Source organism: Theropithecus gelada, chromosome 13 (assembly GCF_003255815.1).
Source record: "Theropithecus gelada isolate Dixy chromosome 13, Tgel_1.0, whole genome shotgun sequence".
In the NCBI taxonomy this organism is placed as follows: Eukaryota; Metazoa; Chordata; class Mammalia; order Primates; family Cercopithecidae; genus Theropithecus; species Theropithecus gelada.
This window is the reverse complement of record NC_037681.1, coordinates 89,652,983-89,678,724: the sequence shown is the minus strand read 5'-3', so window position 1 is coordinate 89,678,724 and position 25,742 is coordinate 89,652,983. Positions and strand designations below refer to the sequence as shown.

General features: G+C 39.1%; 1 protein-coding gene across 3 annotated transcripts in view; it reads right to left on the bottom strand.

Annotated features, from left to right (window-relative positions):
- ANTXR1 (ANTXR cell adhesion molecule 1) overlaps window positions 1-25,742 on the bottom strand; it is a 238,428-nt gene that overhangs the window by 190,961 nt on the left and 21,725 nt on the right. For all 3 annotated transcript variants that reach the window (XM_025353548.1, XM_025353549.1, XM_025353550.1), the window contains exons 2-3: window positions 20,511-20,582; window positions 15,852-15,923 (exon numbers count right to left, since the gene is read on the bottom strand). In XM_025353548.1, coding sequence (XP_025209333.1) covers window positions 15,852-15,923; window positions 20,511-20,582 — 144 coding nt within the window. The remainder of the gene's footprint in view (window positions 1-15,851; window positions 15,924-20,510; window positions 20,583-25,742) is intronic.

The following is a 25,742-nucleotide window of genomic DNA, read 5'->3' as shown; positions in this document are numbered from 1 at the left end:
CTCTTTCCGCATAAGACACACTTGACCTCATTCATTAAGCAACGCTTTCTTCTCTGAAAGATTTGAGAGTAGATTTGTGTTTCATGGCATGAATTCCGTTACACCATACTCTCTCCGTCTACCTCATCACCATCTGTTCTTTCTCACATTTCTATGTGAGTTGTTCCATCTCAACTAGAATTCTAAAAATTTGAGTTCTGGCTCCAGAACTCAGTAAGATCGCCCATCCTCACATCAGCACTGTTTTACAAGGTCACCTCATTCTTCCATGACTTGGAGGAAGACAGACTCAGGATGAAAATCTTGTTCTACCTTGTGCTAGGTATGTCAGCTAACCTCCCTGAACTTTAGCTTTCTCAAAGTAAAACAAAGGCGTGGAACGCTAAGATCTACCAGATTTCTTCCAGCTTAGAATACTGCATTTGATTTGAACTGGGAACCAAAGAGCAAGCAGAAATAGAACCTGGCTATCTTCTGGGAACTGGAGAGGACACACTTGGCAGACAGGAATAGTCTATGATGTGACACAGGATCCAGTGCAGAGCCTGAAGTGAAGCTGACAAAGAGGCGCCCATCAGGGAATTTTTAAAGGTTGCAGCATAAGCTGGCATAAAAGATAAGAGTGATGGTTTAATCACAGGACAAGATGAATTTGTCCAAACTCTTCTTTACACAACTCTATTTTCATTGGTCGCACATTTGTGCAGTAATTTCACCTTGTGGTTTTCTATGGCACCATGTGGCTTTTGAAATAAACTCTGTGAGACCTTCACATACCTTAAGACTTAGCAATTTAACTCCTGGTTATCTACAGGCATACCTTGGATATATTGTGGATTCTGTCCCAGACCACCAAAATAACGTGAATATTGAAATAAAGTGAATCTCACAACGTTTTTGGCCTCCTAGTGCATATAAAAGTTATGTTATACTATATAGTAGTCTATTAAGCATGTAATAGTATTATGTCTTTAAAAAATACGTAGTTCAAATTAGCCAGGCATAGTGACAGACGCCTGTAATACCAGCTACTCAGGAAGCTGAGACAGGAGAATCGCTTGAACCCGGGAGACGGAGGTTGCAGTGAGCTGAGATCATGCCATTGCACTCCAGCTTGGGCAACAAGAGCAAAACTCCACCTCAAAAAAAAAAAAAAAAAAAAAAGTGCACACTTCGATGAAAAATGCTTTATTGCTAAAGATTGCTAACGATCAACTGAGCCTTCAGTGAATCATAATCTTTTTGCTGGTGGAGGGTCCTGCCTTGATACTGACAGCTACTGACTGATCAGAGTTGATGGTTGCTGAAGGTGGGGTGTCTGTGGCAATTTTTAAAAATAAGACAACAATGAAGTCCGACCCATCAATTAACTCTTCCTTTCAAACAAAATTTCTCTGTAGTATGTGATGCTCTTTGATAGCATTTTACCCACCATAGAACTTCTTTCAAAACTGGAGTGAATCCTCTCAAACCTTGTTGCTGCTCTATCAACTAAATTTATGGAATATTCTAAGTCCCTTGTAATTTCAACAATGTTCATAGCATCTTCACCAGCAGTAGGTTCCATCTCAAGAAACTACTTTCTTTGCTCATCCTTAAGAATCAAGTCCTCATGAGTTCAGGTTTTATCATGAGATTGAAACAATTCAGCCACATCTTCAGGCTCCACTTCAAATTCTGGTCCTCTTGCTGTTTCTACCACATCTGTGGTTACTTCCTCCACTAAAGTCTTAAACCCCTCAAAGTCAGTTGTGAGAGTTAGAATCAACTTCTTCTAAGTTGCTGTTAATGTCGATATTTTGGCCTCTCCTGCATGAATCACAAATGTTCTTATTGGCATCTACAATGGTGAATCCTTTCCCAAAGGTTTTCAATTTACTTTGCCAAGATCCATCCGAGGAATTACTATGTATGGCAGCTATAGACATGCATTTCTTAAATAATAAGACTTGAAAATCTAAATTACTCATTGATCCATGGGCTACAGAATGGATGTTGTGTTAGCAGGCATGAAAACAACATTAACCTCCTTGTACATCTTTATCAGATATCTTAGGTGACCAGGTGCATTGTTAATGAGTAGTAATATTTTGAAAAGAATGATTTTTCTTTCAAGAAGTAGGTCTCAACAGTGGGCTTAAAATATTCAGTAAACCATGCTGTAAACAGATGTGCTGTCATCCGGGCTTTGTTGTTTCCTTTAGAGAGGACAGACAGAGTAGATTTAGCATCATTCTTAAGGGCCCTAGGATTTTCAGAATGGTAAATGATCATTAGGTTCAACTTAATGTCACCAGCTACATTCACTCCTTACAAGAGAGTTAGCCTGTCCTTTGAAGATTTGAAGCCAGGCTTTGACTTCTTTCTATGTATGAAAGTCCTAGATGGCATCTTCTTCCAACAGAAGGCTGTTTCATCTCCACTGAAAATCTGTTGTTTAGTGTAGCCACCTTCACCAATGATCTTAGCTAAATCTTCTGGGTAACTTGCTGCAGCTTCTCAATCAGCACTTGCTACTTTGCCTTTTATGTTATGGAGATGGCGTCTTTCCTTAAACCTCATGAGCCCACATCTGCTAACTCCAAACTTTTTCTGCAGCTTCCTCCCCTCTCTCAGCCTTCTAGAAATAAAGAGTTAGAGCCTTACTCTGCATTAGGCTTTGGCTTAGGGAATGTTGTGGCTGTTTTGATCTTCTATCCAAACCACTAAAGTCGGCAATAAGGCTGTTTTGCTTTTTAAACATTTGTGTGTTCACTGGAGTAGCACTTTTTGTTTCCTTTAGAAACGTCTCCTTCGCATTCACAACTTAGCTAACAGGCACACGAGGCCTTGCTCTTGGCCTGTCTTGGCTTTTAACCTGCATTCCTCACTAAGCTTAATCATTTCTAGTTTTGAATTTAAAGTGAGGAACTTACAACTATTCCTTTCACTAGAGCACTTGGAGGCCATTGAAGTGTTGTTAACTGGCCTAATTTCAATATTGTTGTATCTCAGGGAATAGGGAAGCCCAAGGAGAGGGAGAGGGAAACAGATGGGAGAACAGCTGGTTGATGGAGCAGTAAGAATATACACATTTGTCAATTAAGTTTGCTGTCTTATATGTGTGTGGTTTGTGGCACCCCAAAACAAGGACAGCAGATAGTAACATCAAAGATGACTGATCACAGATCACCGTAACAGATATAATAATAATAATGAAGGTTGAAATATTGAGAGAATGACCAAAATGTGACAAGGAGACAGATAATGAGCATATGCTTTTGGAAAAATCATTCCAACAGACTTGCTCAAATCATGGTTGCCATGAACCTTCAATTTGTAAAAAACACAGTACTTGCAAAGTGCAATAAAGCAAAGTACATAAAGAAATTCTTGCTTTTGCTCACCCTACCCTCAACAGGAGGCAAGTATAAGTATGTTCATTTCTGCTTTGTTTATAATGGCAAAAAGTTAGAAACAAATTGTCTATGAATAAGAGAGCAGGTACGTACAGGTGCTACGTTATTACAATAAAATATGATAAAATAGAAAAGTATGCACTAGTTAAAATGAACCAATCAGCTACATGTATCTACACAAAAAACATCTCAAAAACGTGACATTAAGTATAAAAAGCAAGTTCAAGAAAAATACATGCAATAGGACCGTTTAAAAAATAAAGTTTAGGCTGGCCATGGTGGCTCATGCCTGTAATCCCAGCACTTTGGGAGGCCTAGGTGGCCAGATCACTTGAGGTCAGGAGTTTGAGACCAGCCTGGCCAACATGGCAAAACCCCATCTCTACTAAAATAAAATTTAAAGAAATAGCTGGGCATGGTGTTGCTTGCCTGTAGTCCCAGCTACTTGGGAGGCTGAGGCATGAGAATTGCTTGAACCTGGGAGGTGGAGGTTGTAGTGAGCCAAGATTGTGCACTGCATTCCAGCCTGGGCAACAGAACAAACTCTCTCAAAAATAAATAAATTTTTTTAAAAAAAGGTTAATATGAATATATATTATAGCTTATGCACATAAAAAAGTATGCAATATCCATTGAAATGGCAAATCCCTAATTCATGATAATATTTATCTCTGGTGAGGAAAGAGAAATGATAAGTATACATAGGAGATGCTGCATGTAACCTCTTATTTCACAAACGTGGTGGTGGGTAATGAGTGTTCATTAACCTTTTTTTCTATACTTTTGTTATACCTCAAATATTTAATCACTTAAAAAATTGAAGGTGAGTAGCAAAGACTGAACCTGGAGTTCATGAGGAGGCATTTGGAGGCTATCAGAATCAGCATTTAATACAAGGCTCAACAGGTCACCCACACTGGTGGCAAAGGAGCTGAGTCAGGTGACAGCCACGTGGCTTCAGAGGTAGAATTGTGGATGTGGACCAGTACTGGGATTGTTTTTGTTGGGCCATAAAAAATATGTTGGTTTTGGCTAGCTAGCTTTGGCTAAGAGAATGCTACTGTTCTTTGGTTCTGTTGACTACTTCTAAAGTTCACCTTGCTGTCTCCATCCAGACAACAGAAATGTTTCTGGGCTCTGCTTTGTCAGTTTTTATTCTTAATTTGTATTTGCCACATGAGGAGTAGCAGGTGAAGGGTGGTATCTGTGATGTGCTGGGGTCTCTGTTAGGTGCTTTCCATATATTAATTCATGAAAGTCTCATAACAACTCCATATGGCGGGCATTGCTATCTTCATTTCACATGTGAGAAGACAGATTCCGAGAAGTGCAATCACATGCACATGGTGGTGGAGCCCAAATCGGAAACCATAATGGGTCCTGGTCCAAAGTCTGTGTTTTCTCTGTTACATCTGTGGTGCCCAAACTTGGTACGTAATAGTGTACTATATACAAAGACACAGGAAACACATTGTTTTTTTCTGGAGCATAAATTGTACTCCAAATTTTGAGAAAGAACTCAACAGGATTTTTATGTAACTTCATATATAATGGAATTATGGAATTATATTATGGAATAGAATACACATGCATGCACATTTTTAAGATAAAAGAACTTTAAAGAAGTTCTTGATTTTAACAAGACACTTCAAACTACACCGTGGGGCTCCAGGGGGTACACTTTTACTTTCTTCTCCTAACAAGGGTACTCCAGAGGAAGGGACTGAGAAGCAGTGGACTACACTACTCTCACAAATCCATCTTCCCAGACTTGCTAAATTGCTCCATGGTGATTTCTTTTTACCATCGTTGTGACCAACATGCAGACCCCTTAGACAAACCTTCTGTAGAGATATTGCCTGTGTGCCCTTATCTGGAAGAAGTCTCCCTACAACCATTACACAAAAGAAACAATAATTTTCATCTGGCCTCATGTTGAGGCAATATTTTCTACCTGCATCCCTCTATATAGGGATAGACTGGCCAAATGTTAAAACTTCAGAGAAGGATGTGGGCCAAGGGGAGCTAGGGACTCGCCCTTTGAATTACTTTTGGGCCTACTGTGATGATTTGAGGTGGGATTTGTCCAGGATGATTTGGGGCCATTCCTTAGCTTGCTTATAAAAACCCCTAACAACAACCACAATAGTAACAACAACTAATGTTAATTGAGCACTTACTATGTGCCTGCATTGTTAACCTTTCCAACAGTTCTGTGAAGTGGGGATCATCATTGTATTCACTTTATAGATTTAAAAAACACAGGCACAGAGAGGTAAGGAACTTGCCTATGGACTCAGACCACATAATATTATCTCCCAATCAACAGGACAAGAGAATAAACAAATGCCCCACTCCCTCGCCATTTGTCTTAATTTCACCATCAAGCCCTCACACAACTAAAAGAACAGTACCTCAAAATGAAATGAATCCAAGTTCTTTCAAGCACTAAATATCTTAAGACTCTTTCTCCTTGTTGCTTTTAAATTTAGAAAAGGCCTTTAGAACTATGTCTCTTGGTAATGGCAGCCTGTAATCATTCTGCTCCAGGAATCAAGTGATGTCTTCAGAGTATGTCATTTTCCCCTGTGACACTAATAGCAAAACCACACTCTCAACCAAACCAAAGCATGACTGAGAGGGAGAGAGACGTGTGGTCTCTTGGTTTCTACTCAGCAGTTGCAGCCAAGTGTTCTTGGCTTCCATTCTACCTCCTTAAGCAATAAGTAAGATACTCAACCTCTTACCCCCATTTGTGAAATGCTGATGCTACCTCTTTACCTCTTTGTGAGGAGTATTTCCAAGCTCCAGTTTCCAAAAGCCCACGAAGATGAAATGTGTAGAGGGTATAGGCTGCCTCGGGGAACTGTTTTCTTAAATATATCAGAGGGTTTGAGTGATGAATTGTGTATGCTTGGATTTGTTTTAAATTTAAAACTGTACATAATAGTAAAATCATGGGAAATCCTACAGTATAGTAATTAAGAATATGAACATTGGGATCATGCTTTTTGAGTTCAAATTCAGGTTCCTACACTTTCACATTACAGTGGCCATGAGCTTTCTCCGCCTTGATATCCCCATCTTTGATAATACATATAATAAATGCAATTCTCAAAACTACCAAATTAGGTAGATACTATTATTTTCTCTGATTATAGATGAGGAAAGTATACGAGGCTACTGGTATATAATAAGCCCTTAATAAAAGATTATATTAGGTATACACACATATGCATATGTATGTACATACACATATTGGTGGCTTCCATTTGAATATTACACAGATAAGAAACAAAATAATACATGCAGAGGCAGTATGTACTGGGTAGCTTTGTAATGTAATAGAAAAATCACTGGGTTTAAACTTTTTAATTTTGTGAGTTAAAAAAAAGGTGCTGCCAGTGAGTATATGAATGAATTTGAGCAAAGAATTCTGTCTCTCTGGGGATCATTTTCCTCAGCAGTAAAATGAGGTCAGTGGGTTGGATAAGATATAATAATTCTTTGACTCATAGTTGTTCTGTTATGCTATGTTTTTTAATCTTGCAAAGTTTGGAAGAAAGGTGAAATTTCCAGTCAAAGATAATGATCTTGGTCTGCATATTTTAACTGTTGCTTCTTTTTCCAAATTTCTGTGGAAAGAGCTAACTGGTATAGTAGAGAAAATGTTTCTTCACTGCTGAAAAATAGGCAAGGATGCCAGAAACTTCGAATTTCTGCATGATGTGGAGCTGCTGAGGTCAGAGTGGGGGAAGGACCCACCACCCTGGGACCCTAGAGCACAAGAAGAAAAGCCTGGAGGGTGGCAGGGAAGTGAAGGAAGCTAGTTCTCAACACAGTGATCCAGCATCGACACCTGACCATCTTCCTTTAGCTTCAGCTTCCTCTTTGCCTTGGAAAGACTGCTGGGTTTCTACTCTGCCTAAGATAAAATTATGCTACCTATAAATGTTCTCATTTTCCTTAGCCTGAGCTCTTAACATTTTCAGCAAGGATCTTGCATGAGCTGCTGCAGAACTTTTTCCAAATCCCAGTACTGAAAAGCCCATGTGGTTCCATTTTTAAGTCACTATACTCAGAAAAAGTATCAGCAGTTGGGAAGAAGAGGACCAATTTTAGCAATTTGAGAAAATATTCCCCTTTGAAATAAAGTCATATAAAAAATAAGGGAGCACATATAACCAATTCTAATTTATATTTATGTTGAAGACATTCTAATTTATATTTATGTTGAAGACATACCTTCAACAGCAAGGTCATACACAGGTGGAAAAATTTAGGAACAGGAAGGTATTCATAGGGATGAAAGATATTAATTGTTAGTTGAAAAATGCAATGGAAGCAGTGAAAAGTAAGCTGGGTGACTGTGAAAACAGAAAAAAAGCAAAATAAACAACTTAGACTGGTAATTACAGGACCTGAATGAAACATTCTCTCAGATGTCAAAGAAAAATAATAGAAAGATTAAAAAGTTAGAATATAAAGAGATGTTGGATAGATTCAAGAATCGAATGGACAGAAGAAATGTTAATCACAAGAGGCACAGAAGAAAAATGTTTTAAGCTAAAAAAAGTGTATTAAGTCTTCAGACAGAATGGCTCAAGTACTATACAAAGTACTGTACAAAATCAATGAAAGGACTATACCTGGAAATATTCTGCTGATATTTTTAAAAACATGTATGATAAAGAGAAAAGTTCTATAAGCAGCCAGGAAGAGAAAACAGGCTACCCATATAGGAGAGATCTATTAAATTGTTATCTCTCCTTTCTAATACATGCAAGTTGACTATGTCTTTAGAAAACATAGGGGGAAAGATAGTTAAGATATAAGAACTTTATATTCAATGGAAATATTTAACTGGAGGTGAATACAAAAAAATTACCATATAAATAGTGACTTAGAAGTCTTAATATTCACATATTCTTCAGAAAAATCTTACCTAAAAAAAAGACTCAGCAAACTGAGGAATTAAAAATATATAATTAAAATTTAAGTACTGGAAAGGAATTATGTGTGTGAATGTGTGAATGTATTCATATATATTCAATGAAATGAGTAAATCTTACAGTAAGTTTAAATAATTATTGTTGATACGTTTATAGAATACAATGCAAATATTTCTTAAAAAGAAATTCAGCAAGAAGAATCAGTAGATGCTTATTCAATTCTTGTCACTCTCAAGGCAAGCAAAATTCATTGGCAACTGTTACTAGGATGCAAATTAAATTATACTTTTCAAATCATTGAAAAATTACACAAAAATCAACGAAAGTAAAAAATAAATGAATGACAAAGATATCAGGAAATTCAAACAAAATTCAAGTTTAATAATATTAATTTTGGACAAAGGATATAAAGCCAAAAGCACTAAAGGTGACAAAAAGATTATTTTATATTGATTAGATGCACACTCCATAATGAAAATACACATAAATCAAGTAAGATGATGTAAATTAAAAAGCAATGTGTTTGAAAGTAAAATAAAACAGTCATGCTGGAAAATGCAAAATGTCTGTCTTCACAGATCAAGTAAACAAAAATATAAAATATTTAAAAATTGCATTAAAGTTTCTTATAACAAAATTTTAATCATCCAAGTATACACATTTTCTAACATCCATGGATACTAAATAAAATTTGATCATGTAGTAGTCCACCAACAAAAATTAATAACCTAAAAAGTAGAAATTATGTAAGTCGAATTTTTAAAAACTGCAATGACTCTAGAAATTGAGGAAAGGGTAAACAAAAATGTGAAAATTGTGAAACACTTTTCCTAAATCATCTTAAATCAAAAATAGTAAATATAACTATTAAAAAATTAAGAATAAGAATAGGACATGTCAAAATGTAGAAAATTCAACAACCATATCAGATTTAAAGTATAATTTATGCTATTAAAGTTTTATCACTTAGAAAGAAATAAAGTATATAAAGAAAAAGAGAATAATCTTCTTTTTTTTTTGGAGCCAGAGTCTCACTCTGTTGCCCAAGCTAGAGTGAGGTGGTGCGATCTCGGCTCACTGCAACCTCTGCCTCCCAGGTTCAAGAAATTCTCACCTCCCACATAGCTGGGATTACAAGAGCGCACCAACATGCCCAGCTAATAGTAGAGATGGGATTTCACCATGTTGGCCAGGCTGGTCTCGAAATCCTGGCCTCAAGAGATCAACCTGCCTCAGCCTCCCAAAGTGCTGGGATCACAGGTGTGAGTCACCACACTGGGCAATTATCTTTTATTTTGAGAAGCCAGAAAAACTTGCAATATAAGAAGCAGAAGAAAGGAATTAATAATAGTAGTAACATAAAATAATGAATCATAAAGTCTAAAAATATATAAAACAGAACTGATGAATAAATTTAAGAAACAAACCATTAGGTAATTTGAATGGGGAAATAATAGAAAAGAAAATCGCTTTACACAATTGGAGGAAAGGGATATAACCAAAGACACAGAAGAGCTTTTGAAAATTAGAAAGATATGTGATAAATTTAAAGGGTCAACATATTGGTAATTTCTACCATTTCTCAAGTTAGAAAACATGATAAAAACAATAACACAAAAAGCTGAGGTAAAGAGCTTCTTCAATAATAATTTAGGCTTTGATGGTTTTCCTCTGACTTATATCAAACTTTGAACAAATGTTTGTTGTCTATATGAGTTCAGCAATTCTGCAGCTTACAGCAAGATTGCCTACTCATTTTCCCAAGCTCATGTAATCTTTTTACTCCCAATCTGATAAAGACTGTATGAAATAAAGCCCCAGAATACTCTCAATATTAAATATCGATAAGTAATATCTTTCAGCTTATATTAAATCCAGAAACAATAAAAACATAGCAAACCATGATAAAGTTTATTCTAGAAATGTAAGGTTAGTTTTTCATTAGAAAATCTGTTATTTATTTGTGTATTTGTGACACAGCACACTGTGTTGCTCAGGCTGGAGTGCATTGACATGATTACGGCTCACTGCAGCCTTTACCTCCCAGGCCTCAATTGATCCTGTTGCCTCAGCCTCCTGAGTAGCTGGGACCACAGGGGTGTGACAACATGCTTGGCTAATTTTTAATTTTTTCTTTCTTTTTTTTTTGAGACAGGGGTCTCCCTATGTTGCTCAGGCTAGCCTTGAACTCCTGGGCTCAAGCGATCCTCCCACCTCAGCTTCCCAGGGTGCTGGGATTACAGGTGTGAGCCATTGTGCCAGGCTCATTAGGAGAGCTTTTGATTTAAAATTTTTACACTGAGAGGGCAAAGGAAACAAAGAAAGATATAACTATTTTGATACGGCAAAAGGGTATTTAACATAACAACTATCTCAGATAAAAAAATTTTAATAATCTTGCATTTGAAGAATCCTTCCTTAACAAAGTAGATAAAATTTATGAAGTTAGCATCCAATAAAATGCATAATTGTAAAATCGAACTGGGAATTAAAGTCTGAAAATTTTAGAATGTAAGAAGATACACAGGAAGATATACTAGCTATAAATATTAGAAAAAAGGACAGAATTAATCACAGATACTACAATCACCTTATTGGAAAACCACTTAAAAATTAATTAGAAAACTATTAGAACTAATAAAATGTTTCATTAAAGTGGTGGTATAAGAGGGTGGGCGTGGTGGCTCACACCTGTAATCCCAGCACTTTGGAAGGCCGAGGTGGGTGGATTGAGGTCAGGAGTTCAAGACCAGCCTGACCAACGTGGTGAAACCCCGTCTCCACTAAAATGCAAAAATTAGCCTGGTGTGGCGACGTGCACCTGTAATCCCAGCTACTAGGGAGGCTGAGGCAGGAGAATCGCTTGAACTCGGGAGGTGGGGGTTGCAGTGAGCGGAGATCGCGCCACTGCACTCCAACCTGGGTGACAGAGCAAGACTCCCTCTTAAAAAAATAAAAAAAATAAAAATAAAAGAAATAAATCTACCAAAAACCTGTTGGAAACCTATTGTTTTCCCCAAAACTAGTATTTCTGAAGCTTTTTTTTTTGGCAGGGGATGAGGATGGGGGCTGCATGCATGTTCTCTCCTACAGAAAACCCACTGACATGCACATTTTTGTAAATCATTTTATGGAGTTTGATAGAAGCCCATGGATCACAAACTATAGGTTCACCAGTCAAGAGTGAAGAATGGCAGTTTGGAGAATACAACAGCAAAGCATTTCTTTCACAGTGGAGGCAAGACTTAAGATGCCTGGGAAAAAAATGTTGACAATTAGACTAATTTGAAGGAAAAAAACAACACCATACTGAGGGACATAAATGAGACGTGATATATCCCTAAATAAGAAAATAAGTATAGAAAAAAAATGCAGTGCCATTGCTGCTGAGTTAGTCTGTATTTTTCACAGAGTTCAAGTAAAAATCCCAGGGATATCTGGGAACATAAAAAATTATTTAAAATGTATGTGGTTGGAAAAATCCAGTAAAGACCAAGGAGATTTTCACCCAAGATTATAAATGAGGATAGATTGGTCCTCCAGATGTTAAAACTAATTAAAACAATGTGATCCAAGTATAGTAACAGATAGGAAAACAGAACAGACTAGAAAACCCAGTAATAAACCCAAGCCTAGCAAAGAGTTTAACTGTTCAATTCTTGGTAAAAGATTATTACACAATGGTGTGGGAAGAACTGGCTAATCAATCGGGGAAAGAAACACTGGACATTGACCTTGTACCTTACATCATAATAAATTCCAGAAGTACTAATTTAAATAAAAAAGAGTAAAAAATACTACAAGGAAAGGTAGTAACAAAAAGAACAATGGCAGCCCAATTACAATTATAAACAGGGGTGCTAAATTTCTAAATAATACTTAAAAACCAGAATTCAGATATACATTAAAAGAATACATCATAACCAAATGTATACAGAAATACTAGAATAATCCAATATTTAAAAATGTTTTTTATGACAGTCGCTGTACTAGTAGGTAAAAGAAAAATATCACCATCTTAACGGAAGGCAAAATTGCATTTGATTAAATTGAGCATCTGTTTTTTTAAATGAATAGTTGAACTTCCTTGATACGGTCTTATTTCCAAATGATGATACATTTGAAGTATTTCAATTAATGTAAGAACAAGACTCTCCTTGGAGTTTTCAGGGACTCATACGCAGTAGTTAACATCATTTTATTCCAATAGTACTTAAATTGACATTGTACACTCTATTATACTAACGAAGTGACCTGCAAACTTTGTTACAATCTATCAACTATTTAAACTGATGAAGCCAGGAAATCTCGGAAGAACAACATGATACAATACAAAGTACAGGAGTTGGACCAAATTTAGAATCCAGAATCAGAATACTAGTTCAGCAGATTACTAGCTATTTGACCTCGGCAGGTTACCTCAACTTTTTGAGCCTCAGTGTTCTTATCTGTAAAACTGAAGTAACAGCAGCCAAGATAGAGTATACTTGCTACTGCCTATATCACCTGCTGATTACAACAGAAAAAGCAACCAAATAGACTGGAAAGTAAACAAAACTGGTGGACTGGGGAGGAAAATTTAAACCTAGAGAAATTAACCACACTGCCATGAGGTCCAGAATTTCCCCCGCCCCCACTCAAGTAGCTGCAAACTCCCCAGATATGGTGACAGGCAAGTTTATAGATTCAAGAAGCTCTGCAAAGTCAAAATAGGGCACCCTGAAAGAAAACCATACCCACGCAAATAATCAAACTGCTAAGAACTAAAAAAGAAGAAACTGTGAAAACAGAGAAAAACGACACATTCCACATGTAACAATGATTCAAATGACTGCATACTTCCTTCCCATTAGAAAATAGAGTAACAATGGTTATATGAGGATAAATAAAAAATGATATATAAAGTGCTTTGCAGATAAAAAGACACAAATCGTAGGCATTATTATTCTAATTGGAGTTTCTTTACTATATCTTAACACATTATATTTATTTTCTATTCTATTTTTTCATCTTCTCATAGCTTTACCCTATGTCTATTTGATCCCAAGAACTGAATGCAAATACAGTCATTCCTCGGTATAGGCAGAGGATTGGTTCATGATCCCTGAGTATACCAAATCCATGCACTCAAGTCTTGCAGACAGCCCTGCAGAACCTGCATATACTAGAAGTCAGCCCTCCATATATGTGGATTTTGCATCCCGTGAATACCGTATTTTTGATCTGCATCTGGTTGAAAAATACCCGTGTATAACTGGACCCATTCAGCTCAAAATGTTGTTCAAGGATCAACCGTATATCTTTGATATTATTTCTTTTGATTTACCCAAAACCTTTTGCTGAAATGAAAGTCTTTGCCAATTCATGTCTTGCTTTTGAACACATTTTTTCTTAATTCTATAACGTCCCTCAAGTATTATACAGGTATCTTAATGGACCCTTTTCTGTTTTATAGGGATACTGTGAAGATCAGGTGAGATAGAAAAATATAAATTCCTGTGACGAAATAAAACACTGCAAGTCATATATTTCAGAAGCAGTACTAGCTTGGAAGATCTGAAAGCCTGATTCTTTTAGCCAGTCTCCTGAGAAAGAGTTTCAGAGAGATCTTGCCCACATTTCTTTGATAGGCTGATGAGGTTGGGGGTGTGTCCATAAACCACGCTGTGCTTTGCCAGCTGACCTAGGCCAAGCAGTCACCACATGAAATCCACACAGCCTTCAGCAAGGCGTTTTTGGCTGTTGTTTGATGCACATTTGACCCATACGAAATGCTGCTTCCAGCAAACCAGGGACTCTACCCTCTGTTTTCTCTTCAGAACAGGAAACTAGCAGTAGTGACGTTAAGGTACACAAAAATTAGATTCCAAGTAGATTCGGAGGATGACTAATCTCAACAAGCATAACAAACCACAATGAGTCTGGAAGACTTGGCATTCTGATAGTGTGTATAAATCCCTGACCCCTCTGCCCCCGTCAACTTCCCAGAAGCTGTGAGCATTAGCACACAAAGCACCTACAAGTGATGTGTGAACCTGGTCTCTTGGCCAAACTCTTATGCATGGGGCATGTAAGCCAGCATGAAGCTGCGCTAGGAAGCCTCGGGTTGTAGGAGGATGTGAAGAACAGGTGAGAGGGGTGTTTAGCTCCCCACTGCGGAACAAAAAATATCTCTGCATAAAGGATGGCATCATCTAGAGACTGAGCAAGAGGAGGAGTCTTGAGATGGCTAGAGACACCTCCTCTGAGCTTCTTAAAATCCTTGGCCAGTATTGAAGGCAAGTCACACAAGTGTCTTGGATTTTATGATTCTCTGTTGAACAGAAGGCAGCAAGGTAAACTGGAAAGAATGTGGAGCCTGGGTCTGGTCTGGGTTTTGTTTGCTATTCTTGGGAAGGCGATGTGGCCTCAGTTTCTCCTTCTGTTAATAAGGGATCAGAAACTCCTGTTTTTTGAATGGGGTTTTTGTGCATCTCAAATGAAATGCATGCATATAGTAGATCAGGTTGAAGGAGAAACAGAATCTGAAAATTCCTACATGGTACAGAGTACTCTTTTTGTTACAGATGGGGAACAAAGCCATAGGAAAAAAAAAATAGGGACTAGCTCAAGTTTGCTGACTTCAGCCAGAAAATTTTACTCTATCTTGTCAGTCCTATATTCATTTCTATAAGAATGTTAGAGAATAAAGTCTTTCTGCCCTCCCTGTACTGGCCCTTCCTCCTTTTCTTTTTCCAACATTTCCATATGTGAGGCTCCCAATAATCCCACATGTGTCCCCCATGGTGCTCCTCTCATGTGGACATCTCACTATTTAAAAAGTGTACAATTTCATAAACGGGGGTAAACTATCCTCTCCACTCTCTAGTATACCATCCTAACTGCGAATAAATGACATGAGTCTGTTATTGCTAGTTTTCATACGCAAGTAAAATGTGGCAAAACCTAAAATATTTTTGTTAAGCTAGGTCTACCTAGTTTAACTACTTCTTTGTGTCAACAACATTCTTTTATACTTGATTTAAATTTCCTTTTATTTTGTGGTACCATAAGCCCTCACTTTCTACTCCATGCCTGGGTAATTATGAATAATAAATATTTCAAGCTCTTACCTGTCTCACAGTGCACTTATATCTCTGAAACCTTAATCTAAAATAAGTCTAATTTAAATAAAAGAAAATATAGTCCCCCAAGAATATTGTTTGCCAACATTTCGCTCCAAGTTAGCAGATGAAGTCAACAATCAAATGTGAGATTAATCTTAATGTAATTTCATCATTTATAAAATTTCACCAATATCAGGAAATTCTATCAAAAGTAACTGAAGATTAAACTAGCAGCAGGACCCATGTGCCCATATGTAAGATTAAAAACTTAGGGTAAAAGAAGGAGCTATTAGATTTAAGTGATCAACAGGTCAAGGCTGGCACCAGATCACAAATCTTAGGGATACTCAGGAAGTGATGGACTTTTTAACAACAGGGATAAGAAGTATCCTTACCTGTCTTCTGTCAGTTTCATTAAGGTTGTTCCTCGGGTGGAGAAGACAATAAAGGACATTCTCAACTGTGGGCTGGAAAGGAAAAGAAGCTCTATTAGGACAGACAATAAGACTGTGCATGCTACTCCCTTCAGGCTCCCTCCCTGTCCTTCCCTTTCTATCATGGCTGCCAGAGCTGAAGACGCATAACCCACAGGGGGCCTCCAAGGCTGGTGCTGCGGGTATTGATTAGCCAGCAGAGGACTTGAAGTGTGGGTCAAAGAGAAGACACGCTGGGTCTTCCTGGAGGCTGCTTCTGACCTGATATCATTGCTCAGTGAGTGTGGATTATGAGTAAGAATGATAAACTTCATTGTTGCCCTGTGTTTTGAAGTGTGTCCCAACAAGGGGACAAATCTGTATGTTGTCTATAAAAGGGGATCCTGATAGACAAAATTTGATAACGTTTCCACAGTAGCCTGGTGTATTCTCTAACGATGAGTTGCAGCTTGATGCCATCAGTCATTAACATCATAAAACAAACTCCCTTCGATCTGAAAGGATCACCATCAACTTTTAATTTCTCCTTTGCTTCTCAAGGAGATTATCCTATAAGGAGAGAATGTGCTGACTGGTCATAAGAATATCTATTCCATTTGATAGTTATATTTCTCATTATTAATGAATAAATTGGCATGGTTTTTATATGGCAGTGCTCAGGAGCATTCTCAATGTAAGAGTCACACTCTGGAGACAGAAGCACTCTCACCTGAGGACGAACTTGTTTCTCAGTCTGCAAGATGGACCATCAGACTGCAGTGGATTCAGCAATGAAATGCCGTTCTGTGTGTCCAACTTGTTCTTCCATGATAACATCAATCTATTTCTTCATAATGCAATAACCTCCCATACCTGATCAGGCTCTGAACCTTATAGTTCCAGTTCCCCAAGGGTTTCTCAAACCTGCCTCACTTCCTGTATCTTAGCTTAGGATCCTGGCCTCAATCGTCTGACCACTACAATTTCCTAGCTGGTGTCTTGCCTAGGAAGGTTCTTTGCTCCAATTCACTCTTCACACTGCTCCCAGAATTATTTTCCTAAAACAAAAATTAGAACCTGTCGCTTATCTGCTATAAAACTTCCGACAATTCCTACCGTCTCCCGGATAAAGTCTGCATTTATTACCATGTGCCTGATGTACCTTTGGAAGCCCTTGACTTGGTGTTTAATGTTTGACAGGAGCTCAGGCAATACCTGGTGAATTGAATATTGGTCCCTAAAACAGATCTCAGTTTTCTGTCCATGACCCCGTGCTGCCTGTGACTACTTCCCCAGCACTGGGGCAGCAGGACACCATGTTCTAAATCATAACAACAACAATCACAAGGATTAAAATAATACAATAATGGCCAACCTTACTGAGTTCTTACCAAGTGTGAGATAATAGCGATTTGCATGTATGATCTCATTATACTTGAACAATTTTATGAGATTGGTACTAATCCTGATAGTTCGTATCAAACTAATCGTTCCTATTTTCTACAAAAGGAAATTGAGGCCCTGAAAGATGAAACAATTTCCTCAAGGTTACACAGTGGGAGAGTGGCACACCTGGGGCTTGAAGTGAAGTGTTTTAATTCTAGAGCTTGGGCTCCTAAGTGCCACATTATATACTGCTTCCCTTCTATCAAGTTCAGCTCTGGAAATAATAAATTTGAAATACGGAAAATAAAGGTCTCCAAGAGGCCACTGGCATATAAGTCTAGGCTAGAGGCATAATTTGGAAGTCCTCAGTGTACTGATGTGGGCAAAGTTGTTCAGAGAGAGTGTCAGCAGTGAGGAGGGAACTGAGCCAAATACAAAACCAACACCAGTGTGGGAAGGGCTGGCTGAGGCCAGTGAGATGGAAGCAGAACCAGAGCGAGTGGAGGAAAGGGTTTCAAGGAAGGATAAGTCTGGATCCAATGAAACCCCTGCATCCAGTGGACTAAGGGCTGCAAAGGGCTCCTGGATTTTTTCTCAGGGTCATCCCTTGGTGAGACCTTGCGAGCAAGCAGGTGAAGGGTGGGGAGGAGGGCAGATAGCAGTGGGTTAAGGAATGAATGAGAAGGATAGGGAGACGGCCAGTCTTTAAAGACAAGTGAGTGAGAAACTAATAGAGAAATAGGGTCCCATCTATAGGAAGACAAGATCAAGAGATTCACTGTCATTGCTTTTTTTGGGACAAGGGGCAGGAGGGATTAACGTTTGTAGACTGTGGGGAAGAAGCCAGGGGAAAGGTAGAGAAAAATACAAGACAGAAGCAAAGACCTGGAGGAGACTAGAGACAATGGGATAAAATCAGACAAAAATGGAGAGGTTGGCCTTACATGGGAGGGATACTTGGATCTCAGAGACTAGTGGGAAGGACATATGTGCATCTTTCAGGAGTAGATTGGAACTTGAACTCATGTCCACTACTCTCTGGATTCTTGGTGAAGTAGGAGGTGAGGTTCTTTGTTGATAGCGATGGGTGTGAGGTGTAGGTTGAAGGCTTGAGGAAAACAGCAAAGCATAAGAATCATTATTAGAAAAATGACAGAGGGTCAGAATAAAGATAAATAAAAGGACTCAAAATGTCAAAACTCCCACTGAGGTTAGAAATGATGTACTTATACTGGCATCAGCCACTGTTATTGAATGAATTTCCCCCTGCAGTCTCAACTGCCTTAGACTTTTTATTAAAATGAATAAATAAATGAAAATTGCCCATTCATTCACTTATTTAAAAATAGTGACTGAGCATGTACTATGTGTCTGGCACTGTTATGGGTACTCAGGCTGTGACTGTCAACAGACTACAGCCCAGCCTCTGCCTCGTGGAGTTTGGATGATGGTAAGATCTTGGCTCCACATTTTGAAGGGCTCCATGGCCAAGTAGGGTTAGCAGAGACAACCAGAGAAGGGTGCCTTCTCCGGATTAAGCCATGTCAACCTCCCGGCCCTCAGTTTCTTCATCTATAAACCAAGGGAATTGGATTAAGGGTTCTCTTAATCCCCTTCCTTGCCCCTGCCCACAATTTTCTAAGATTCTAAGATAGTGAAGAGTCTGAGATTGCTGAGGGAACTGAGAAAGATGTTGTATGTCCACTCTAAGTCAGGTGCTGGACTAGTGGGCTTGCACATATTTTCTGTTATAAGCCTCGTATATAAACTAGGGTTCAGCCGAGGTTGGTGAATTGCTATGGTTGCACAATGGAACTTAGATTCAAACTCACATCTGCCTGACTTCTAAGCCTATTCCACTAGACTCCTCCACTTCAGAGGGAACAGAAGCCCAGAAGAGCAAATCAGAGACAGAGCAGATACTGTGAAGGGTGTGGAGGCAGACTTGCTTTATATCACTCCAAAGGACCAATGGCTGTGAGTGAGGAAAGGACATCTTGGCTTAATGACAAAAAGACTTATGAAAACTGGAATTGTCCAACTATTGGATTTTTGCCTCAAAAGGCAGTGAGTTTTCACCAGAGCTATTCAAGTAGAGAGTTACACAATGCCTCCTAGGATAGGCTGGGAAGTCTCGTTCTTTTTAATTCCTAGTTTCTATGATCCTTTCAAACATTTTCTAACACCACCCATGTATTTGTTTCTCTCCTTTTCCTGTACTTTTTCTCCCTTCTGTCCTCTCAGCATCTGTTTTTCCCAATCATCTGGGTTTAGATGCTTCCTGCTGTAGCTTCCAATTTTTGGCATAACAGACAAGCCACCTCCTAATCCTTTCCCTCCAATTAGGCAGGTAGGTATGTGTTGAGGTCAATAACTGAATTTGAGGGGAACATGGCTGTCATCACCCAGGGCCCAGAGGATAACCTGTATTCTGAGACAAAGAACCTTGCTCAAAGAAGAACTTTATGGTCACTCCTATCAGCTGGAAGACTCTATGGAGGCCATCAGCATGAAGTGGAGCTGTGTTAGAATTTATGATGATCAGACCAATTTTGCCAAAGACTTTGACAACTTGCTTCAAGCACTCTATGAAAGCTGTTACTGTTGTGTTATCCCTTCGAGGCTGCACACAGCAGGGTGAAGTGACCTCACTTCCTTACTACTAAGTCCAAGACTCCCATGATATTTGCAGTGACTATGTTCAAAACTGCATTGCCTTGCCTGGGAAAGTGATGTTGAAAATGCTCAGAGGATTCTACCTGATAGTACACACAGCTAGAGTGACCAGTTATCACATTTTGCTCAGGACTAAGGAGGGTTCCCCTTAGGATGTGAGACTTTCAATGCTAAAACTGGGAAAGTTCTGGGCAAACTGGGATGAATTGTTCATCCTACACACTGTACACCCTACACGTGAGTCCAGCTAAAATGTGTCAATTGCTGCTGCATGGTGCAGTGTGCAAGAAAAACGTTAAAGGTAATAAGAATAGGCTATTCAACAGAGAAGGGAGAATGCTAAATATTTTTGGTCTCATAACCAGAGCTGGCTCCTCCTAAAAACATAAAGCCAAATGTTACTCTAAAATGTGGCAAAGATGAAAACAAAGTAAACAGTCTCTGGTCCAAGATCTGAGAGCCCACCTTAGTCAAAAAAACATCCCCGAAGTATTCAGCAATTAACAGAATAGCAGACATGGACTGAGTAGTTCTCATGACAGAGAACGACAAGTGAAGAAAATGCATAGTGTTTCTCACCTGATGAATTTATGAGCCAACTGTTCCACAAAGTAATAGATTTCATTCCAGTGGTGCAGCACACTTCCTGATCTAGGAAAACAAAAGCAGGTGTTGCATGACTCAGGTGTTTATTTGTCTTTACCTTGTATTATGTATCTTCACATTCTGTTATTTTACATTTGACCTCCCCAATAACTGGACTCGTTACTTGAAACTTCTGTGACTTTGGAAATTATTTGAAAGGCTGTTAGGGTTCTTTAAAATGTTGTAAAAGAACTCCCCTCACTCTACCTCGCACTGTCCCACCCCAAATTCACACACTCAAACCCTGAAAAACAACAACAGCAACAATAAACATTGGGCCCAAAGAGATTTACAAGTGAGTTTCACATCTTCGAGAAACAGCTATTTTTGTGCTATTAAATTATTTCTCTGATTAGGGAAGAAAAACTAATCCATTTAAATGAAATTAGCACACACGATAAACACATCCCTTCCCCAAAGGATCCAACTTCATTTGTAAATATAGATGCAAAATCTCCAAATCCTATTAATGAAATGAATCCAGCAGGAATCCAAAAGAATAATAATTAATTAATTAGTGACGTTTATCTCAGGAAGGTAGTGATAGTTGAACATTTAAGGAAATCTAATTTAGTCATACTAATAAACAAAAGAAGAATGACACAGCTTTTTGTTATACGAAAAAGGAATCCTCTTAGTGACAAAAAAGGGAAACTTTCCCTAGGACATATGGAATCACAGGATTTTAGATTTGGAAAGGGGCTTCTTTATTTCCCAAGTTTGACTTCTGTTTCACTGGTACCATTTTCTACTGCTTCAATCAGCTTATATTTTCCATAGTGCTCATATTCAGTTTGCTGCAGTGGCTCTAATTAGTTTTTTTTATTTGAACCCACTCTGTTTAGTAGCTGTGATGCCTCCTCCCTTTCACTTAAGGATCAGTTTCAGGCGAGCTCTACATTTCTGCTTGCCATTCTAATAACTGTTGAGGTTAGAGTTTGCTCTTTCTACTCTGACATTTTGTACTGCATTTTCCACTGATTTCTGATTATTTTTATTTGCTATGCACTCATTTACAATTTTAACATCCGGAGAGCTATTTGTTGCTGTTTTTCCTTTGTTTCAAACTATTTTATAGAGATTTAAGAGAACTTTTTGCCTTCCTTTTTATGGAATGATATTCACAAGAATTCTCATTCTGATTGGGTATATTCCATTTCCAGGAGGACAATTTATTTTTCTTTGTCCCATATCCAGAAATAATACATCTGTCTGACCTGAATAAAAGTGGTACCATATGTTCTGGCCATACCATTAGATACTCTGTGTCATAAGGATGTCTCACTTTCCTCAAATTGATCCAGAACTTCAATTCTAGAGAATGTACATAGGCACCTTTTACAGTGATAGTCGTTGTTCCACGGTTAGAGAAAAAAATTATAAATCCACCAGCACACAATTTCTGTGAATATATTCACACACACAGTCTTATTTCTTTAAAAAAATGTGAAAATAAGTTAACATTTGCTCATTTTATGTGGAGAACTCATGGGTGTTCATTACATTATCCTTTGTTCTTTTTTGAAGAACACAGATTATTCTAGAATCTTATAACGGGTACTGTAAAAAGGATCAAAAGCAATGATTCAATCCTCGATTCTTCTCCTCACACAAGAGATATTCATTCGAATTATGTTTTTGTGTACTCATCTTGAACCCCACTTTGGCTAATTTGAGATGATATTTGGTATAACCAGAGGCAGGAAGATTATACTGGGGATTTGATATTTCTTATTAACTATTAAAAATAACATCACACAGCACTATTCTAGCTGCCTAAGGTGCAGAGATGGCTAAGAAATGGTGCTTTCCCCTCAAGAACTCAGAGTTGAGTAAGGAAGACAGAAGAATTAACATGTAACCTGTCATGAAAAGTACTGCAGCTGAGGACTGTGCATTTGGAAAAAAGAAAAGGGAATGGCTCTCTGTGCCAGTGCAGGCTGTGAAGGGGGGTGGTTTTTAATCCCATTCTTCAAGGACAGTTAGAAACTTGTGAGGAAGACAAGGGGAGCAAGATCATCCTTGGTGTGAAACACAGAAGTTGGGGAAGAACAAGTGGTTTCCTGGTGCAGCACCACGCAGCCTGCAGCGGGGAGGTGAGGAGCTGGGGAGATGGGGAAGGGATCTGGAAGGAGCGTGCCAGGGTCCCCTTCTGTCAAAAGCACCCCTTTGTCTATTCTGCTCACTCAGCCTTTATACATACTCCACCTGCTTGGGATACTCATTGTCCACAGTGGCAAGCAACTCTTCATTCAAGACTCAGGTCAGTGGGTGCGGTGACTCACGCCTGTAATCCCAGCACTTTGGGAGGCTGAGGCAGGCAGATCACGAGGTCAGGAGTTCAAGATCAGCCCGGCCAACATGGCAAAACCCCGTCTCTACTAAAAATACAAAAATTAGCTACGCATAGTGGCACATGCCTGTAATCCCAGCTACTCGGGAGGCTGAGGCAGGAGAATCACTTGAACCTGGGAAGCTGAGGTTGCAGTGAGCTGAGATCGCACCATTGCACTCCAGCCTGGGCAACAAGAGAGAAACTCCATCTCAAAAAACAAAAAAACAAACGAACTCAGGTTGGTCTCTCCCTGTTGCTTTTAACCAACACAGACAGGACTCACTACCCCTGCCTTATGCTCTCAGGGCCACCGTGTCCACCTCTCTGTCAGCATCCCCTGATACTGGGTGGCAATCGGCCTTAAAGAAATTTCCCTCCCGAGCATTAGCTGTTTATTGAATGAAAGAAAGAAGAGCACAAAGAAGAAAAGCCTCTATTGCTCATGGAAGCTTCCTGATTTTTTGCCAACTGATCCTCACCTATTCTGCCTCGGCTTGGATAAATGGCCTGGGTTTGGGACTCAGATGGCTCTCACCAATTCCTGTGACTTATGTGAACTAAGAAGCCTTCCCAGATGGGTCACGGATTCTAGGGCATAGCTCCTTGGTGACTGGGCCCACATGATCATCAGTAGATCTCCGAGCTGAATGGCAGCTGGAGTCTCCCACGAGCTCACCAGAACTGCACATCCTAGCCCTGGGCTTAAAGCTTTAGAAATCTTCTTTCATAAAGACCTGGCCATCCTCCTGGACAGGGTTCACTTTTATACTTCAAGTTACACAGACTGGTCTAGGGTGCCATCCTTCAGCCATGGGGTGAATGCTCCGGCCCTGGGGGTCCTGGGTGGTGATCTGGCAGAGACGGCCCAATGCTGTCCAGGTGCCTCCGAAGATATGCCACATGACTGGCTATAAGCCATTGGCCAATCCAGAATTCTACGACCCCTTTCCACTAGAATCAAGAGATTTCCTTGAAGACTGGCCATTAGTGGCCACTTCTGAAATGCAATGCTGTGTTTTGGTCCATAAAACCAGGAAAATTAATCTTTGAAAGTCTGGTTACTAAGGGGGTAGGGTGAGATATCTAATGATTAGAGAGGAACTTCCAAAACTCCTTTATCCCATGTCCAATTTCCTCATCGGTGGAGAATTTCTGCCGGGAGGAATTTATACTGGGAAGATGGTTAATGGATACAAAAAAAAATTAGAACGAATAAGACCTAGTATTTGATAGCACAAGAGGGTCAACTATAGTCAATAATAATAAATAATTATTTAATTGTACATTTAAGCATAACTTAAAAAGTATAATTGGATTGTTTGTTACACAAAGGATAAATGCTTGAGAGGATGGATATCCAATTTTACATGATGTGCTTATTTCACACTGCATGCCTGTATCAAAACACCTCATGTACCCTATAAATATATACATCCACTATGTCCACAGAAATAAAAAAATAAATCAGGAAATTATACTGGGAGGAGAAGCAATGTGTTGGTGACATAGGAACTTGACCTAGAATTGGGAAACTATTATTGACTCACTGTTTAAGAAGCAAGAGTTTGAAGTAAATCCTTTTTGAGTTACTATTTCCTTATTCTCAAGGAGTGGCCCTATTTCACAGCCACAAATTCATTTGCATTCCTTTACTTATTAAAGAGGGTCACCCAATGATAATTCACACTTTCAGCTTTCTTAAAACATGTCATTTTCACTATACTTCTATCTGACTGATGTAAAGTTTATACAGTTTTGATGTTCACCTGATTCATTGATGCCAGATATAGGGAAAGATCCAAAACATATCCTTGGGTGTTGAGAAAAGTCTACATCCATAAAAAACTCTTGCTAATGGGCAAAAGCTGAACTTTCTGAAGAAGAAAATAAAATGAGAGCTTTAAGACAAAACTGGAGGCAAGGAAGCATTGACAGGCTTGCTCCTCTGCTAACAGGTGCCCTGTCGCTGCTGGAGTTTGTCACTTCATATATATAAGTGATCATTCTTTACATAATTATGTAAGCCTTGACCAAAATATATACCCTTTGAGCCACACTGGAGATGTACATAACTTGCCTCCTCAATCATCAAAGGTAAAAACACAACCTTCTAAGATTCTAGGAACCAAACTGGGTTTGTCTTCTCTGGGTTACCCTGGGATTCCGAGGGGCCTCAGCTACTAACGGAAAACGGGAGTAAAGGGTTATCTCGATCTGCACCTTGGACTCCTTCTACTCTTTATTTCTGAAACTTCTTAACCCACACATGCAGGCATTGTCCTATCCCAAGATCAAACCACCTCTTGGAAAAAGAAAGAGGCCTATGTCCGCTGCTTGTAGTTTCAGCATGGCAGCGAGCTTGTTGGGGGTACTGCTTATATTTCTTTAACCCAAATCCTCAGTGGCAGGAGGTTTACCTGTCTGGTACTACAGTCCTCTCCCCTGCCTCACCACCACCCACCGATCCCAGCTGACTTCCTATCCATGACCACTGGGACCTCAACCAGACCCCTACCCCGCCCCCCGCCGCCTTCTCCCATAGGGATGAATTTGCTGGGTTTATGACTCAGTTTAGACTTTCTGTTGAAACACGTATGTCTCACCTGCACTTGGCCTTGTAACTGATCTTCTGGTGTGGAAACTGCCCTAGTGGCTACTGCCAGAATAATTGACTCAGGGTAGTTCAGACCCTCGGTTTCCTCTCAATCCTGAAGACCTAAGTGGACTCCCGGTCACAACCAGGTGTTGGCTGGGGGAAATGGCAGAAAGTGGATCCAATTCCAGTTTCTTTCCATCCCACAATATGTAGAACATGCCATTTATCATGTCAG